Genomic DNA, 20,002 nt, shown 5'->3' with positions numbered 1-20,002 from the left:
ACTTTGTCTAGTTAGTCTTTGTGTCTATTTATACCTCCCAGTGTTCAGTGTTCCCTTGTCAGATTATAGTTTGTTGTCACAGTGTCCTGCCCTTGTATGGACTGTCTAGTTGTGAATAAATCTACTTTATCTGCCTGCCTGCCTGCTCTTGGTTCAGCATTTGGTCCATGACATGTCTCACCGTGACAGTAACTAAAGTTTTCAAATAATACTTTAGTGGAGTAAACGTAAAATATGTGCCTCTGAAGTTGTAGTGGAGTGAAAGTTAAAAGTATAAAAAAATGGAAGTGCTCAAGTTAATCAATCAGTGTATAGCTCAAAGTACTTATAGTTACTTTCCACCACTCACTCAATAAATCAATCAATTCAATGCAATCAATCACCACTGGGTCATTCATTAAACTGGGCGGGGGACTGCCCCCTATAGCTGGCTATAAGCCTCTGTTGGTCAGACACTGTATAAAAGGACAAACAGAGTCAGTGAGATGCATGCAGTCCTTGGTGATTAAGCTTCATAGCCTGTCTTAATACTTCCCCTGTCTCTCTAGACCCGCACCAGGATTTCAATACTGAATCAGGTAAGATAATGAGACCACTTGTATTGCACTTGTTAGACCAGAAAGCATAGCTTATTATTATTACATGTTGGAACTTGTGAATCGGTCATGTCTGCAGGACACATTAACAATTGTATCAATGTATGGTGCTTTGAACATGTGTTGATCATTTAAAATGTTAAGAAGTCCCACTCTTAGCACTAGAAGACAGGGATTCCCAAAAGGTTAAATGTTGTGTCTCTCCCTGGGAAAACAAAAATGCATTTATTTTAAACATTATCACTTTAAGCTGTAATTTAATAGTGAAAATAGTAAATCTACAAGAACACAACGTGTCCCGATGTGAGGTGTTATGAGCTTGTAGATCTGCTAATTTCACCATTTATTACGATTTGTTTATGTTTTAACTTGCTACTATACTGTGAGCCAAAAATGGGCCCAGGCCCATTGTTTTGGAAACAGTGGTATAGGGAGTGGTATAGGGAGTATATGTGCATGTAAATAATGCCCCCCCCCCCCCCCACACACACACACACACACACACACACACACACACACACACACACACACTCTCTCTCTCTCTCTCTCGGTATCATCATTATTGGTTAGTGTTTGGGTACTAACTTTTTTCTGTCCAAATTTGCTGCTTTTGCTTTTTGAGTTTTATGGCTTTTTAATTTATTTATTTATTGTTAGTCCTTCAATGGATCCTGACAGCCAGCCCACGACCCATGTGTGTTGCAATAACATGTTTGATGTTCCCCTATAATCCCCTTTAAAATAAAGCATTAATACCATCATCCTTTAGTTAACAGTGTACATATTATCCTCATGTCGCTCTATGTTTTTTCCCCTCTAGCAGTGACCATCATGGCAATGCCAATGGAAGAGCCAGTATGTCTGATAGAGAGCAGCGATGGGAAACTGCATGTGGTTCCCAGTGCCCTGAAGATTTTAGAGCAGATTGAGCAGAAAGTGGTCGTGGTGTCAATAGTGGGCCTGTACCGAACCGGAAAGTCCTACCTTATGAACAAGCTGGCTGGGGGAAACAAAGGTGAGCATTTTTATTAAGATACATCATGAATGATACAGTAGGCCTACTATGTATGTGATCCAAAAAGTCCACAAAATAGAACATCCTAGTTCAGATCATTACTATTGCATGTGCTCACTCACATAGTACTCTGGCAAGGACCCATGTTGCTTTCAACACCTTCAATTCATCACATCTATTCTCACTGCCACAGCCCGCATGTTCATATCAGAATATTGATATTATATTTTGACCCGCTTTCATTACTTCAGTCTGTATGTATATAAATGTATGTATATATATATATATATATATATATATATATATAGCTTATATATATATAGCTTAATGACTAGGATTAGAATTTTGTCTTTTTTCATGTCCAAATTTGTAGGTACTTAGTTCATAAAGGTAACATAACTATAACAAAAAAATGCATTTGAAATTAAATAAAGTTACTTTTCAGGATTCCAATAAAAAAATAGAAAACATTATTCAGTATTTCAATAAAAAAGAAAAATAGCTGATCTACAAGCTCAAAATGCGTTGCAGTGTGACGCGTTTTGAGCTTGTAGATAGGCTATTTTTTTTAATACGACAGTAATATGCAATGTGGCCCTCTGGAGTGAGTGTGGAACTATAGCGGCCCTCTCCATTGTAAAAGCTGCCCACCCCTGGTCTAGTTGAAATGTTTTTTTTATGAAATTTGCTTTGGTGTTATCCCATATTCCATCCTCAAGGATTCCCCCTGGGAGCCGCCGTGGAGTCCAAGACAAAGGGCATCTGGATGTGGTGTGTGCGTCACCCCAAGAGGGCTGACTGCACGCTGGTACTGCTGGACACGGAGGGACTGGGAGACATTAACCTGGTGAGACACTATTTTGTTGCACGTTCAAATCACGTTGCGTTTAATACGGCAATTACGCTATTACAGGAAGGAATTGGCAATGTGACAGAGTTTTGGGACGTTATTAGGCATGCAGTGTTTGAAAAGTTCAGTACACATTCTCTCTGGGGTCATGATGATGTATCATCATGATACATGATATCATCATGACCCTTGACTGATCATGATGTATCAGTCAGGAGTGGACTCAGTGCAGTCATGGCAGCTGAATCCAAGCCTGGCAGATTGAATGGTGGCAAACTATGAACTAGATGTGATCAGAGTGTCAGAGTAATTTAACTAACACATCACATTTTATTTTGGTTTCAGGGAAATACGAACCATGACAACTCGATCTTTGCCATGGCGGTACTGCTCAGCAGCACCCTGGTCTACAACAGCATGGGCACCATTGATAACAGATCCTTAGAGAACCTTCATTTTGTGACAGAACTGACAAAGCACATCTCAATGAAGTCCAGTAAGGATGAGGAGGAGGATGAGCGTACATTTGTACGTGTCCTGCCCTCCTTTGTGTGGACCGTGCGAGATTTCTGTCTCAAACTGGAGATAGGCGGGAAAACCGTAACCGCAGACGAGTACCTGGAACACGGTCTCAAGGAGGAAAAAGGTTTCATGAACTGCTGAACATTATTTGAATACAATTGAACTATGGGCATCAGAAGCTCTTTTCTTTACACTAAAAGTTATTGTGTTCTGTATGCGTTTCGTTTTGTCAAAGGTCAAGATGAGAAGTACAACTTTCCCCGTGCCTGCCTTCGTAGATTCTTCTGGCCTCGCACATGTTTTGTGTTTGAGAGGCCGGGCAAGCCTAGCATAATGCAAGCAATGTCGAAAAAGACTGACGCCGACCTGGATCAAGACTTTGTTGAACAAGCCAAAAAGTTCACTCAACACATCTACACCAAGTCTCAGACCAAGACTGTGGGGAATGGCATAAGGGTGACTGGCAAAAGTAAGTGCATTTAAATAAAGTTACACTGCAGCCACTGGGTGTGTGGCATTTCTGTCAGTCAACAGCGTTTTGAGGGATTGAATAGGATAAGCCACACATTTGTAAGGATTCATGTCATTGTTTAACTTGAAGTATACAAAATATATCAGATGTTAATAATTCCAATCTCTGAACTATCATTACTAGTGGAACACACATGCTGAATTGGTCTTCCTTCCGCAGTGCTCGGTCGACTGGCAGAGACATACGTGGAAGCCATCCGTGGTGGAAAGGTGCCCTGTCTGGAAAATGCTGTGCTGGCACTGGCTGAGATGGAGAACGCTAAAGCTGTGGAGCAGGCCCGGGTCCTCTATGGACAGAGAATGCAGTCGGTATGCTTCCCCACCAAGACCCTGGAGGAGCTGTCTGCAATCCATGCATCCAGTGAGAAAGTGGCCCTGGCACTTTTCATGAAACGTTCTTTCAGAGACGACAAGCAAGAATATCAGAAGAAGCTTGTGGTATGTGCCATCCATTATTCTCAGAATTAAGTGTCTCCATCCCCTTTTGCAACATTTTAAAGCTTTTAGGTCCCTTGATTAAAACAGTTGTTTAACTATACTGCTTTCCCCATTTGAGTACACTAATTATCCATGATGGATAAGGACAACTTACTGTTATTTCTTCTATAGTACTCATTTGTTCTTGATATGCATAATTTATTATTATCATCATTATGTCTGTTGTCTCACTATGGGAGCCCTTATCGCTGTGTTACACTCCTCACCAAATCAAAATCATTAGTGGGATACACTGGAGTAAAGATCGTTAAACACAGTGACCTCTTTTTTTCCTTTTTCTTGTTTGAGTGGTGCACACCGCTCCTTTAAATGGCTATGTGTGTCTGTGTGCCTCACTGCTCAGTTCGCACGTTTTTGGTAAACAATTCAGTCATGGCCCCTCAAGAATAATCTACTTGACCAGTAGAACACAATAATTTAAGATAGACAATACATGCTGGAGCACACGGTGCACACACTACAAATGAACCCATTTAGGAATATACATAAATATTTCAACCTCTTACAGATCGCACTTCAGACGAAATATAATGAGATCTGTGAGAAGAACGTCGACGAGTCCAGGAAGGCGTGTGAACAAATCATCAAACAGGTCTTTGGACCTCTGGAGGAGACACTGGTGACTGGGCTCTACGCTGCCCCCGGAGGATACAAGAGGTTCCTCCAGGACCTCCACATGCTGACCGATACATACAGATGTGCAGAAGGCAGAGGAGTCAAGGTATGTTAGATTCCTGCCACTTGGATTCAGAAATCAGGGAAAGGGAGTACTGAAGCCAAAACAGTTTGAGAACCTAGGCTTAGCCTATGTTATATTGTATATTCTTCTGTCGGGCAGAAACCATGTCCAAAATATAAACTTTTCGGGAAATGGAAAAAACAAGAAAAACATGTTTTTTTTTCCCCCCACATGTTGGAGTTAGGCATGGTTTGTCCGACAGCTTGAGGCACCAATGGAGTTAGGAGGTTTAGTCTTTAATACTTTTTAAGTCCCACACACAGACCTAAAGGTGTTCAATAGCATTGATTTATATGTATTTAAAAATAGGTTTCCGTCCGACAGTGATTATATGTAATATTGACTTCTTATATTACTTACTTAGTGTGTCATCTGTAAAAAAAAAAAACTTAACATCATTGAGTGGTGAGAGAACACACCCATGAATCTGTCGCTGAAGACAGTTCAGCTCATTCAACCTGAAGTGTGTGTGTGTGTGTGTGTGTGTGTGTCAGGCTGAGGAGGTGCTGAAGACATACCTGGATGAGAAGGCGATCATCGGCAAGGCCTTGCTGGTAGCAGATAATGACCTCTCGGAGGCACAGCGGAGAGCAGAAGGTAAAAAATCACACCCGTGTGAAGTGAGGGGCGCTAATATATTAAGGTCTAACTCATGTTCATTAGGTGATGTAATGGTGATGTAAAACAAACTGTGCCAACACAAACATTAAACGACATTAACAATAAAGAGACAATATGACGTAACCAACCAAACATAAAAGTACTTGTTTATTAATTATACTTCTCCACTAGTCTCTATATGGACATGGGTGTGCTCGTGTTAGCTTTTACTTTACTTTATTTGTTTATTTATTGGACAGGACAATGCATATTAATGGACTTCACATGGACGTAAATACACCGGATATAGCACAGTTGCTAATTTTCATCCACAGAAACACAAAACGGAAAACAGACAGGCAAACAGTGGATACATTTAAATAACATTACATAGGGAACACGGCATAAAAAATAAATGCACCTAAAATAATCATGAATGGTTGCAGCTTTGCTTTTAAAGCAACCATTTTTTCAGATCTGTCTAATTATGACTTTGTGCGATTTGTGAACACTCTTTTCTTTTCTTTTTTTACGGTTCACTCTTTCTGGTTTCCCACAGAGGAGAAGAGAAAGCGGGACGAGTCAGAGAGAGAGAAACGGGCCACGGCGGAGCAACATGAGGAACTGCTGAGGAGGATTGCCGATCAGGAGAAGACCTTAGAGGAGGTTCTGAACCAGCTCAAGGTGAAGAGCAAGAGAGACCAGGAGACCAGGAGAGAAGAGCACGAGAAGCTGATGGCTGTGAGTGACCATATGAATAGTTTATGGAACGTTCTATCCTCTTGGATCTTCACATACACATCACATACAATCTAGTTACGTGCATGATTCAATGTCCTTGCTTATTGTCGGACGTTGGACGTGGCTTTTATTTATTTATATGGTGTTGTCTGTTGTGTAATGTGCCTGCTTATGTGTTCTTTCAGGATCTTAAGGCACAAAAGAGGAAAGCTGATAGCAAGGAGGCGGAACGGGAGCTTCAAGATCAGGCCTCTATTCTCTTGAGACAGCAGCAGGAGGAGGTGCGGCAGGACAGACAGTGGTTCGAACAGGCTATGGACGGTGCTGCACGGTTGATCGGTGGGCCATTGTTTGGGCCAGTGGTTGCGCCATTGCTTAGGCATTTGGCTGGGCAAATTGGGCCAGTGGTTGGGCCATTGGTTGGGCATTTGGCTGGGCAAATTGGGCCATTGGTCGGGCCAGTGGCTGGGCCATTGGTTGAGCAACTTGTCCCATTGGCTGGGCAATTGCTTGGGCAATTGTTCAAGTGACGTCAATACTGAACTGCAATTCATCATTTTACTTTGATTTTATTTGCGAGAGGCTATTTGCAATACGCAGATGTACAATTCAGCCAGGTAGTATTAATCTGTGACGGATCTGGGGCTCTGCACAACCGGATCTCTATATTTCTATACTGTTGTGTATCTATGTATCCTGTTGGTGTTTGTTATACGGGACCCTCTCGAAAATGAGATGCTGCATCTCAAGGGGCCATCCCTGCAATTATAGAAAGGCCGATGGACACCTCGAAAGGCCGCTGGCAGTTGCGTATAGCAGTGGTTCCCAAACTTTGTCATGTCAAGTACCCCCAAATTGATAACTAATTAGCCTGCGGACCCCCATTTGAAAAGACATACCATGCAGGCATTTCTGTCTCTGGGACCCCAATTTATATTGCATAATCTATGTTAATTTAACTCTGAGAGTGTACACTTGTCCACTCTCAGAGTTATAGACCCATAAGGGTCCATTTGGTTCCAAACTATGATTTAGCTGGGTACCCCCTGGAACTCCCTCAAGGACCTCTGGGTGTCCCCGGACCCCACTTTGCGAACCACTGTCATATAGGACAAAGTGCATATAATCAAAAAGGAATCTCTGAATTGCCAACTTGTAGGATGCTCTAAGTCTACTCTAGTTCTCTCCAAATTGTAGTATGCATTTTTTGAGGGCCTCCGTATGCCCAGCTTTGTGCGTTTGTGTGTACCACATTTGGCTTACCAAGATTGGCTGAGCAGTGCACGGAATGTGATGATGATGTATGACGATAAGAGCGCCCCTCACTTCACACAAGTGTGATTTATTTATATTAAAGATTGCAATTTGTATTTACTTTGTATTAATTGCATTTGTTTCTTGCTATATATTTAAATGTATAATCAACCACCTAGAATAAAAGCATTTCTAAAATATGTTTTTGACTTGCCAATATTATTCATTGTTTTCATATCTCTAAATCATCGGGCACTGTCTTGAATTATTTAGAGGTGACCCCAAGCTACAATAATCAGTAGAGAAAAATAAACGTTTACGGACGGAACCACATTCAGTCAAAAATCACCCTTTCTTTGGCTCTGGACTATATCCTACATGGACAGTGGACACTGCCCCACACTACCGGTATTACCGGTCGCTGCATTTCATTGGTTACCCGTCAAATCCTAAATCAACTTCAAAAATATTTTAACCACATATAAGGCATTACACGGGCTGGCCCCTCTCTACATATCAGACCTTGTGCTTCCAAAAACTAATTCAAGATCACTCCGGTCTTCAGATAAGGGCCTTTTGAAAATACCGGCGACTAAACTGGTAACTAAGGGCGACCGGGCATTTGCAGTAGTTGCTCCCACACTGTGGAATGCCCTCCCCCTTTCTATAAAGAATACATAAAACAAAATGCATACATACATGGATGCACCTGGGACGTATCCTCAGTGATGTATCCCAAGGTCATCGGGGTTTCGGGTCTCCCAACGTCATACCCCTCACTCAGGTCACATAGCAACATTTTTGGGGTGGCCTACTACATACTGACTGCACTCCTACAGTACTTCATTCCACCCCTGAAAGTGTTACTGAAGTACTCTGGACACACCACCAGAAGAAGACAGTTAGACAGAGGCCCGGCTGTGTTGGGGGTACGAGGGGCTTTCAGGTCAGGCTTGTCATTTTCCTCAAGCACCAATTTACAATTTAGGCATTTAGCAGACACTCTTAATCCAGAGCGATTAAAGTAAGCAAGAACACCACACGGTGGTGACCGCTGGCCTATAGTGGTCCAGGTGCATGCCACATATAGGCTCTGGCCTGACAGTGTGTCACGTGTTCGAGTCCCGTCTCTCCCTCACTCTTTCCTGTCTGTCTTCTTCACTATAACCAGGCAGAAAATCCAAAAACAAGTCCAAAATGACAGTCATATTTTACCAACTGCACGCACACACACACACACACACACACACACACACACACACACACACACACACACACACACACACACACACACACACACACACACACACACACACACACACACACACACACACACACACACAAGTGGGTTGTTGCTGGCTGCAATGCTATTCCATTGGCTGAGAGGTCGGGCAAAAAAGTGTCTGGTTGCCAAACAACTTAACGAGTCATTCAAAGGTTTGTCATTCAAATCTGTCCTGTCTCCATGATGCTTGGGTTCTGTAAATCAAATTAATACAAATGGAGGGATTTTAATTTATTTGGCCAACAGACGTTAACGAGACCTTCATTCTAATGTCCTTGTGCTGGCCGCCCTTTGTTACAACAACAAAAACGCTATGGACCTCATCCTCATCCATGAAGACAACATGGACATTCAATGTGGGTAGTGATGCAAAACTCACTTTGTTTATACAATACGGTCATTTCATTTGGCACCATGAATGACTGGTCGCTCACACACATCAGCGGCGCAATAGAGGGCATGGCACAACCTTCCGTTCAGGACATGATCCAAACATCCACCTCCTACTACACACTTATTCAGCTAGACTCAATCTTTGTTTTCTTACATTGCGGGTATACAGTAGGCCTATGCATAATAATTTCTTCTGTGTGGGCTGTAGATTTGATTTGATTTTGTAAAAACTGTTTAACTGTGTTCACACATAAATAAAATAAGGCTCAAATGATGGAGCATTTCACCCTCTTTTATGTGATTTGACATTTGACAATAAAGTTGAAGCTGACAGAAATGTTTACAGTAATTTGGTGTGTGAACAAACAAGATCATATAGTCCTACTGAAATCTCTCTATGCATAGTTTATAGGTCTTAACTTATGACTATAAAGTTATAGTGTGTAGATACATTTTTCCTCCTATAGGCTATAGGCCTACAGCTTTTGATCAATATTTGTCATTAACAACGAAAGGAGAAATTAGGTGTCTGCCAAAATTGCGTACATTTGTGGCAACAGGCATTCTGATATCGCCCCTCACTTCACACGGGTGTGATTTTTATTTATCATTTATTAGATGTTTTTGTTGAAAATATCATAATCTTTTATGACATATTGAAATAGGTCAATTAAATTCCAGTTCCCTCATAGGGGTGGTGACAGTAGTGCAGGATGCCAAGCAGCCAAGGAAGAAAAACAGACAGTCAGCGGAACTAATCATATGTGGAACTAATGACCTTAGCATCGAACGGACGCATTTCGCGGACGGACCAATTCCGGTTCTCATTCAACGCGTTAGCAGTTAGCACACACAGCTAGCATCCACAGCACCGTTCGTTCCGTAAGTAAATGAGAATACCTACCGTACCTTATCAACCCTCGCTATGGAGCCATCAGACTGACATGTGTCTATTACTCTGTTTAGAAACCAAGCCAACGATCGAGACACGTTTTAGTCAGGTTGTTAATGTTCAGACAGTGTAGTTAGCAGCACAGCTAACGGCTCAATGTAAAGCTAGCGGTTTTGACAGGTGACTGTTTGCACTGTAATCCCAATGAGGACAGAAGACTCCACACTATATTAGCCTTGGATCGAGACGATCACATACATATTATGGATTTTGATTTAGAAATCGATTAAATACATCTACGCTGATAGTCCTGGTCCAAGGCTAAATCCTTGGATTGATTCCTTGGCTTGATTGACATTGTGAGTCAAGATGATCTGTCAAAAGGTTTAAAACACATTGAACTTGAAGCTCTAGAAATTATTACTACTCTTAGTGGTTCTCCTATTACTGAAGTAGTTACTGAACACTAATGTAAAAATAAGCCTGATAGGGGGATGTTATGTATCAAAAGAAACATGCTCGAATCTTTATTCACATAGCCTTTGATTGATTTAATTATGTATTAACAGTTTGCAGAATTACAGTACATTTCAAGCACAACTCAATACAAAACTGGACACCATAAAGCATTACACTTGTTTACAATAGGGTCCACCATGTTCAATTCATCATAACATTTTACAGGCGTTGACACTATGGGTTGCCCACCTGCCCCGGCCTGGCAGGTAAATATAACTTTTGGGCAGGAAGAGTTTGCTTTCAGGTTGCCCGACGGGGCAAGTGCTTGTTTGAGAGGGGACGCAACTGTCTAGGAACACAACAGTCTTCTGGTCTGTGGAATGTAAAATTAGAGCACTCATGTTGAGTAGGCGATGTAATGGTGATGTAAAACAAACGTTGCCAGGTGCCAACACAAACTTAAACTCCATTAACAATAAAGAGACAATATGATGTAATGAGTTACATTATGACGTACATTTTCCCTTCATTGTCAATGGCCTTTACAAAACAAACATTGAACTAAAGACAAACATTAAACCTGTGTATAGGTATTTGGCATACAAATTGAGGTATGGCATTTATTATCACACAGCCTGTAAGTGTAACAAAGGCTTTCACCTAGAGCTCCATATATGGAGACAAGGGAGATATCTACTGACGTCAGGTCAATGTACAAACTCCATATATGGATATGGACGATTGGCGGGTATTCAGCCGACTGGCATCAGCATCATCGTGACAAGAATTCAGCCGACCCTATATAAGAGTGGTCGTTGTCCTTGAGTGTAGAGGTGAAGGTGTCTCTCGCTCCTTGCGTATGAGACAGGATATCTGGCCTTACAACCCAGATAGATACTGTTGTGTCAGAGATTTCAGCATCCCGGTTAAGTTTAAGGACACCACTGTGGCGGGTCCTCCCAACCCAGACAACCGGCTCTAGTTTGAGTACCTTTCCTTTCCTTTAAAATAAATACGGTAGAAGTGTTAAATTGAACGGTAATTGTCATTGTATAATTAAATGGAGGATTTACTTTTTGGGCAAGTGGGCATGACCTTTGGGTAAGTAGAACATGACCTGTATTTGCCCACTGGGCAAGTGCCTCTGAGACCTTAGTGTCAACCCATGATTTAGAGACGTACAAATGTACAACTTCTTCTATATAGCCAAAAACAGGAAATCATCATAATGGAGGTACCGAAACATATACAGTGAGGGGAAAGGGGGTTAGTTTCGAATTGCAGCCTAGGTGCCCTTTGAGAGCGGTTTTGAAGAAGTCAAGGGATCCGCAAGTCTTAATGACTGTTGGTAGGGCGTTCCACATTTTGGTTAGGTTTAGGAGCGAAATTAATTTAGTCCCTTGTTTGTGCCGAATCTGGCTTTTAGTATAACGTCTTCTCTTTTACAGGCTGCTGGATTTCTCCTTCCTTGGCTGTTGATTTGGTGACTGACTGACGTCATGACGCTGTTTCATTTTGGGAACTGCTTCGCCTTGGCCTACTTCCCATACTTTATCACATACAAGTGCAGTGGACTGTAAGTGTTTGCTGCTGCTGCTCACTGTTGAAAACCATGAAAACATCTGTCATTTTAGATCTGAGCTATTCAAAAATAGCATATCTACAAGCTCATGGCGCGTCACTTCATGCCGCTCTATGACCTTGTAGGGCTGACCTTTTGATCTTCTTTTTTAGAAGTTGGAGCTTCTAGCCCTAAAAACGATCCGAATTCGAAGCTTCCACATTGCGGCAAAAATAATAAAAAATAAGCTTCAAATGTTAAATATTTTGGGGTCAGCCCTTTGAGCATACCATGTGTATATATATATCTACCGGGTAATTACTTTCTTTAAAAAAAAAACATTTTAACTCAAATCTTCTGGGGATCCCTGGAACAGAATAGTTTGAGATGGAGGTTCACTAAGTGTCGATTCATACTCCTATTTTAGAGCCAAATAAAACTCGGTTCGGCTCTGTAGTGCCTACAATGTGACGTCATTTGAGGTTCGGGGGGGCAGGTACTGTCCTAAAGTCGGTTCTTCGGTGCTACTGAAATTTTCTGACGAGCCAAAATCATTTCGGCACTACAGCGCCGAAACAGCGGTACAATAGGAGTATGAATCAGCCGTAACACTTCTAATTCTGTGGGTCCTACATGACTAATTTCCGTAGCAATATGTTATGTTGTTGTGTTATACCCCTGTACACCCTGAAGAGTCTTGCTAATCTGCTTTGTGTTGTAAGAGATTTGGATGGGTGTCCGTGGTCAGGCAATCCTCTTAGTGCTCTTAGTAATGGTGTGTGTGCGCGTGTGTGTGTGTGTACATGTTTGTGTGTGTTCAGTTCAGAATACAATGCCTTCTGGAGGTGTGTCCAGGCCGGAGCCACCTACCTATTCGTACAGCTCTGTAAGGTGAGTGAACTACAGTATGATCTCTGTCGATAGTTCGGGAATTCTTTTTTAGAGACCGGGCGATTTTTATCAGCCCATAGTGGCCTATCACATTTTATTTATGCTTTCACATGAATCTATGCTTTGAAAGTATGTACCAACTTAACTTGGAGGGCAAGAGGCATGGGACGATCAAGTGAAAACCGGTTTATTTACTTTGAATCTCAAGTAAATAAGATTTTGATTGATCTTATTTACTTGAGATTCAAAGATTGGATCCATTAGACTCCTTCCGGTAACAGATTTATTTTGATTAATTTATAACATGGTAGTAAAATGATATAAGATACATAATGCTGGAATGCTTGATATGTTCATCCAGATGCCAAGGACCTAATACCTTTATAATGTTGTAGAACAAAGACAAACGTGTGTGTGTGTGTGTGTGTGTGTGTGTGTGTGTGTGTGTGTGTGTGTGTGTGTGTGTGTGTGTGTGTGTGTGTGTGTGTGTGTGTGTGTGTGTGTGTGTGTGTGTGTGTGTGTGTGTGTGTGTGTGTGTGTGTGTGTGTGTGTGTGTGTGTGTGTGTTGCAGATGCTCTTCCTAGCTACGTTCTTCCCCACGTGGGAAGGTGGAGCCGGGGTTTATGACTTTGTCGGGGTGAGTGAAGATCACAATGCACTGCAGCTTACATTACTTACAGTCAACGCTTAAGTCATTTGAAAAAGAAAAGCTGTATATCGTTGGGTGGACATTGTTTGTAGAAAATTGTCACAGGAAGTGGAACTGAAATAGCAAATCTGCAAGCTGACAACGCGTTAACGATGCTTTTAGATCAGCTATTTTCAGTACTTTCGCTTGACACACTGATGGAGTAGGGCATTAAGTGACGTTAACATGGAGATACAAGGTTTCTGCCTGACGGTAGCCTGGCCCGGCCAGCGTGCTTTCTGGTCTAGAGGGGCGGGCGCGCTTGGAGCAAGCGCTGGAGACATATTCGTTCACCGATCAGACCTACCTCCGCTCCTCACCTCCGAATAGCGGAGAAAACTGATGTCACTTTATTGAGAGCGAAGCCCCCTCTGCACTGTAGTTCACTCCAACTCCTACACCAGGAAATGTCTCGTGTTACCCCAGGCTTTGACAAAAGATACAGAGGCTAGCCTGACGGCAATTATTTAATACACACTTTGGGGGAAAAGGTATATGGTGTAAAATGGTGCATTCATATACCGCTTTTATCCAAAACGCTTTACATAGATTGTGCATTGCATTCATCCATTCACACACATTCATACACTGATGGCAGAGGAAACCATGCAAGGCACCAATTAGGGGTTCAGCGTCTTGCTCAAGGACACTTCGACACTAACTCTGGGGGAGCCCGGGATCGGACTGGGAACCTCACAGTTCCCAACCGGCCACTCTACCCCTGGGCCCTGAGCTACTGCCACTGCAGCGGTTGTGCATTTCAATGTGTGTGTGTATACGTGTGTGTGTGACGTATGCCTATTGTAAATCTTTCCGTGTTGCGTGCATCTCTGTTCCAGGAGTTCATGAAGGCGACAGTGGACCTAGCGGACCTGTTGGGGCTTCATCTGGTGATGTCTCGCAACGCCGGCAAAGGAGAATATAAGATCATGGTGGCGGCGATGGGCTGGGCCACGGCGGAGCTGGTCATGTCCAGGTACACTCACTCACACGGCTGTACACACCAGTGCGTTATTGTCCCTTGTGCGAAATTGGTTTGCAGCCAGGTAATAGTAAAAATATATACATCAGACAAAAACGCTATGGACTTCATCCTGTAGGATGGACCTTTTCTTACGTCATTGTTTGTTTTTTGTCATTGTGACCGCTCTAATTGGTCTATGTCAATGGAAGATATTATGGTATATGGTCCATCTCATCTCTCTCTCTCTCTCTCTCTCTCTCCCAGGTGTCTTCCTCTGTGGGTGGGAGCCAGAGGGATTGAGTTTGACTGGAAATACATTCAGATGAGCTTTGATTCCAACATCAGTCTGGTATTAGCCTGTTCTCTACTGCAGGGGTTCTCAATGTTTTTGGCTGGGACCCCCGGAAATGCTTTGGCCATGTCTCGTGACCCTCACCCTGCCCCCAATACAAACAGACTGCAAAAATATCCTTAATAATAGAGAAAATATATCAAATGAATACTGAAACCAGATATAATCATTAAGGAAACTGTATGCATGTACAATGTGTACTATGTAAAGTCTTAATTTCTATTTTCCAGCCATTCAGTTGCAAAAAAATAATAATTTGGGGACCCCCCCCAAAATAATTTTGCGACCCCTGGGTTGAGAACCCCTGCTCTACTGTGCCTAGCCCTACACCATATTATTATTATTATAAGGTCCAATATTTATTCGGCAATTTAACCATGGACCACCATTTGATGAGATTTTGCCTCTTGGACCCAAACCTAAAGAATATGTTGTTGTTGGATAGGATTGTGTCCACAATTCCATGGTGTTTTGTTGCGGCACCACAGGAGAAATAATAACAGATAATAACACTGATTAAAATGACAATTCTTCTACATTCTCTTAAGGTGTAAATTAAGTAATGCCAGATGTTTAACAATAATTTTACGCTTGAGAGCGTAAAAATGAAACCAAATGGACCCATGGTCCATTTGGTTTAATTTTTACACTCTCAAGAGTTAAAGATCTAATAAGGGACGATTTGGTTACCAACTCTCCATCAGCTCCGGGACCACCTGAGCTACACCAATGCTATGCTCTCCTCAACTCCCCCAGATCTGTTTTATATAAATATAATAGAGTGACATCATGTAATTAAACGTGTGTGTGTGTGTGTGTGTGTGTGTGTGTGTGTGTGTGTGTGTGTGTGCGTGCACAGATCCACTATATCGCCATGGCGGCAGTGGTGTGGATGTTCACAAGATACGACCTTCCAAAGACCTTCAGGCTGCCGGTCACTGTGCTGCTGGGTCTGTGTGTGTACAAGGCCTTCCTGATGGAGTAAGTGTTACACACACACACACACACACAGCATATAGAGTGCACCGATACTTGTACTGAGGATAGTTGGAAGTCCACTCAGGGGAGTCGACACTAAGGGTTGCCCGTCTGCCCCACGGGCAAGTACATAAAAGGTTCGGGCAAGTTGGGAGTTTGCTTCCAGGTTGCCCAACGGGCAAGTGCATTCCGTCTTCATTAAACCCATTCTGACCTGAGATCAGATTCTAAAAATGTCTGTTTGAAAATGACAGTTTTTCTGAAAAAGCTATGTTTCTATGTCGGTCGTTCTTCGATTTTTCAAAAATAGCAGACCTACAAGTTCGTAGCGTGCTATGAGCTTGTAGATCTGCTATTTTTCAATAGCTAAAGCATAGCATAATGCTAACACCAAAAGGGGTTCCCGCCCAAAATGGGTTAAACATTATTGGCTATTCATGAAGAACAATGCTACAACAACAGTGCTTTTTTACAACCAGCAGATGCACTCATTCTGGTTGTTCAAAGTGACTGTCGCCACTCAGCAGTTATCGGTTGGATTTAACCCATTCTGACCCGAGATCAGATTCATACGAGGTTTCCGCTGGACACACACTGGTCTGATGAACCCATTCTGACCTGAGATCAGATTCTAAAAATGTCAGTCGTTCTCTGATTTTTCAAAAATAGCAGACCTACAAGCTCGTATCGCGCCACTCGGTGGCGCGATATGAGCTTGTAGATCTGCTATTTTTAAATAGCTAAAGCATAACATGATGCTGACACCAAAATGGGTGCCCGTTCAGAATGGGTTAACAATATTACCTATCGTTTTATAATGGGAAATTTAAGTTGTATGTACAACAGTAGATGGCAGTGCTGTTACCAGTTGGAGTCATGAGGGCTGTTTTCTTTAGTTATTGTCCTGTGTCTCTCTGTCCCTCCAAGTTAAGTTTGTACATATTGTCAAAGCAGAAAAGAAACGGATTAAACTGCCTAAAATTCTGATAAATTACACCAAATGGATACAATAAATCTTAACATGAATCATTGGTGTGTACGGTACTCATGATGACTGCATTTATTTATATTATTAGACACGGTTACATGACATGACATTAAAACTGGGAAAGCATCTGTGTCATTTTTTTTAGATGTTCAGAAAACTGTTTTAGTAGACGTACAGTATTGTAGGGCCTTAATTGGATCAATTATTTACATTTAAATTTTCAAGTCAATGAGGCTCTGATTAGACTTGTAATCTTTTACCGGCATGGAAATATGTACGGTAGACTTTTTGTGAAATATTGGACATACCGATGCCGTTTATAGAGGCTATGCGCTTGACATCATCATACCCGGAAGTTATGCGGGAACGCCTAAAAAAAACTACTTACTGGCCTTGACAGTCTATATACATTCAAACAGAAAAGTCCTATCTGATTGGAAAGCTTGAATTATCCTCTTATCTGCAAAGTTTGTTTCATAAAAATCCACCGTAGACATAGTTATGAGCTACTTTCTGTCAAGAACTTCCGTGCAGGTGATAAGAGTTTCAGAGTTTGGAAGCGCTTGTTTTCAGTAACACAACGTCCTGCTGCCTCCTGCATTATGTGCAATTTAGAAACAGGTGGAACGCAGGACTTGAGTGATTTCCATCCAGCGCTTCCAATGCTCCATGTGTTGCCACTCAGTCTAAATGAGGGGGGCGTGTCCCGGTGGAAAAGTGACGCGTGTGCATACTCTCTCTGTTGACTCATACCGCATATGTCTTGTCTCTCTGTCCAGGCTATTCGTCCACATGTTCCTGCTGGGCAGCTGGACAGCCCTGTTGGTGAAAGCTGTCCTCACTGGCTCCATCTCTCTCTGCTCGCTGTTCCTGTTCGTCACTCTGGTCCACAGCAACTGAACACGCCTCGGAACACCTCTTGAGAGGACCGCTGGTTTTCCACTCACGATGGACCGCGGAGTGTACTCGCGTATTCACGTCTGCCCACGTGCACCAGCTGACCCCCATTTATTTCTTTTTAAAACGAGAAGACTTTGAGAACCAGTCGGCGAAGTTGTATTAGCTGGTGTAGTGTTTTGTATTACGACCTTGCATTCTGTACGCTCGCTCGGTGTGACACGAGATTGGAGAGCGCGGTTCTGTAGTGTCGTATGATGCAGTCGGTCACTGAAAATAGCAGATCTACAAGCTCACAACGTGCCGCGATGTGTGCTGACATCATTTTGACAAAATATGACTTTTGTATTGCTCCCCAACAGAGCATATGAAATTAGTCTTTTTTTATATACAGTTTATAACTTATTTCTTTTCACTTGTCAGTGTGTGTGTGTGTGTGTGTGATAATAATGGTGGAGAAATCAGTTATTAGTTAAGTTGATGAATAATGAAAACAGTCAACAGTTGTTAGTTAAGTTGATGAATAATGAAAACGGACAACACTTGTGTTAGTTAAGTTGATGAATAATGAAAACGGACAACAGTTGTTAGTTAAGTTGATGAATAATGAAAACAGACAACAGTTGTTCCTTTTGACCAGTTATCTTACTTGTGACCTGTAAGTACTTAAAGGACAACTTCAGTTTTTTTCAACCAAGGTTCATGTTTTAGGTTATTAGAGAATAGAGAAAGTAAAAGATGAGTGTAATTTTACAAAAGATATACTGAATGTGTCAAACTGACATATTGAGCCTATAACACACAGTGTAGCTTCCCCCCAATAGGCTACCGTCACATTCAGTAGATCCTGTGGTCTTCCGTGGCCAGATGTCATTTCCTGGGGCATATTAGGACTATAGTAAAAAAATAAATCACCATAATATTTTGTAAAGAAATACATATTTAGCCCCATGCTCGAATGCCCCCGCCCCCTGACAAAAACCGCTAAAATCCCTAAAACGAATGAAAGCAGCAAATGAAGAAAATTTTCATCTCATCTTTTACTTTCTATAATAACACCCTATAACATGAACCTTGGTTGAAAAAAACTAAAGTTGTCCTTTAATATATAAATTATGATCTGTGACGGTCCTGTAAAAGGAAAGGAAACATTGGGACCATACAAGCCTCTCAAACCGTCAGTATTTCATGATTTTTATTTTACTCATGTACATCCTCTTGTATTCTTTTTACATATTAACGTCAAAGCCATTTGAATGCATTATTGTTTGCCATGATCCCACGTTCATGTGCCATTGATTGTCTACAGTAAGCTCTTGTTTCGGCTTAACCTAAAACTAAAAATATTAATTTATGAGTGAATGAGACTTGTATAACTGAGGACAGGTGTGAAGTGTCTTCTGGAACTTAATAAACATCCGTTTGTGTTAACACCCTTGTTGAAGGTCATTGTTGACCATTAGCTGTACTGCTTTATATTGACATGTTCGGTTTTCTCATACTATATGCTCAGAGAAACAAAATGCAGGTTTCCTGACAGCAGTTTTGCTTTTATCAAAATGGGAATATAGACATTTCTAATCTGGCATCTTTATTTTGGACTAAATTAGCAGATCTACAAGCTCAATGAGGAATGTTGCAAGGGTATAGATTGGGACTTTTTGCAGCGTGACATCGTACGATAAGTATAAAATATAAAATCTGCTATTTCTGAACATTTTTAGAAAAATCTTGAAAGTCTCGTCCCTTGCACAAAACGTTTTCACGGTCAAACATCATTCTGATCGTCCTCCTTCCTTGGCACGAAAGACTTTGAGAACTACTGATTTATCGAAGGAATTTGTTGAATGAACCGCCCTCAGGTCTTAATGGGTTAAGTGGTTAAACCGGTTGAGTCTCGCTGCCTGTTGTTAAATGGACCATGAGAGATTGTTGAGGCCAGCCAGCTGCTACTGTATGTTCATTATGTACTCTGGGAGGTGGACGTGTCAACACCCTGGTCTACCGGTCTGCGAGAGCAACGCAAAACATAGTCTGGGGATATATATCATACATTCAAGAACGGCGCGTAATTGTTTTGACTCTGAGTTAACCACATGTTCCTTGCCCTGGTGTCCCTAACCTATTCTGGGGCGAATATTCTGCAAAAATAGATCTACAAGCTCAACACATCATCACATCGTGATGTGTTGTAAGCTTGTAGGCTACTGTAGATCGGCTATTTTGGGCGAATGTTTGGTGCAGAGGGAAAAAAGGAGTACCGGCATAATTATATTTAATATTTTTGATTGAAGTATTTATTAAGACT

General features: G+C 41.8%; 2 protein-coding genes across 2 annotated transcripts; both read left to right on the top strand.

Annotated features, from left to right (window-relative positions):
• Nucleotides 1–1,427: 1,427 nt before the first annotated feature.
• LOC310856570 (guanylate-binding protein 1-like) lies at nucleotides 1,428–11,357 on the top strand (the record flags this gene model as incomplete). Its single annotated transcript, XM_083762039.1, has 10 exons — nucleotides 1,428–1,611; nucleotides 2,331–2,458; nucleotides 2,807–3,089; nucleotides 3,219–3,452; nucleotides 3,675–3,952; nucleotides 4,521–4,733; nucleotides 5,246–5,348; nucleotides 5,911–6,092; nucleotides 6,278–6,373; nucleotides 11,244–11,357. 10 exons carry the CDS (start codon nucleotides 1,428–1,430, stop codon nucleotides 11,355–11,357), a joined length of 1,815 nt encoding a protein of 604 aa, XP_083618165.1.
• tmem147 (transmembrane protein 147) lies at nucleotides 9,839–18,684 on the top strand. The gene is made up of 8 exons (XM_083761406.1): nucleotides 9,839–9,906; nucleotides 11,824–11,951; nucleotides 12,758–12,827; nucleotides 13,399–13,464; nucleotides 14,355–14,491; nucleotides 14,744–14,828; nucleotides 15,691–15,812; nucleotides 17,577–18,684. Exons 2-8 carry the CDS (start codon nucleotides 11,875–11,877, stop codon nucleotides 17,695–17,697), a joined length of 678 nt encoding a protein of 225 aa, XP_083617532.1. The 5' UTR covers nucleotides 9,839–9,906; nucleotides 11,824–11,874; the 3' UTR covers nucleotides 17,698–18,684.
• The last annotated feature ends 1,318 nt before the right edge of the window (nucleotides 18,685–20,002 follow it).

The sequence above is a fragment of the Protomyctophum parallelum genome, assembly GCF_964188405.1.
Source record: "Protomyctophum parallelum genome assembly, chromosome: 3".
In the NCBI taxonomy this organism is placed as follows: Eukaryota; Metazoa; Chordata; class Actinopteri; order Myctophiformes; family Myctophidae; genus Protomyctophum; species Protomyctophum parallelum.
Note: the sequence above shows the minus strand (reverse complement) of the source record. Positions and strands in the feature narration are given on the sequence as shown.

What these genes read in the sequence shown, in the direction of transcription:
- tmem147 (XM_083761406.1), top strand. Translation starts at nt 11,875, where the DNA reads ATGACGCTGTTTCATTTTGGGAACTGCTTCGCCTTGGCCTACTTCCCA. An exon ending in TATTCGTACAGCTCTGTAAG is followed by an intron (nt 12,828 to 13,398) that starts GTGAGTGAACTA and finishes TGTGTGTTGCAG; the next exon opens with ATGCTCTTCCTAGCTACGTT. An exon ending in TTGATTCCAACATCAGTCTG is followed by an intron (nt 14,829 to 15,690) that starts GTATTAGCCTGT and finishes GTGCGTGCACAG; the next exon opens with ATCCACTATATCGCCATGGC.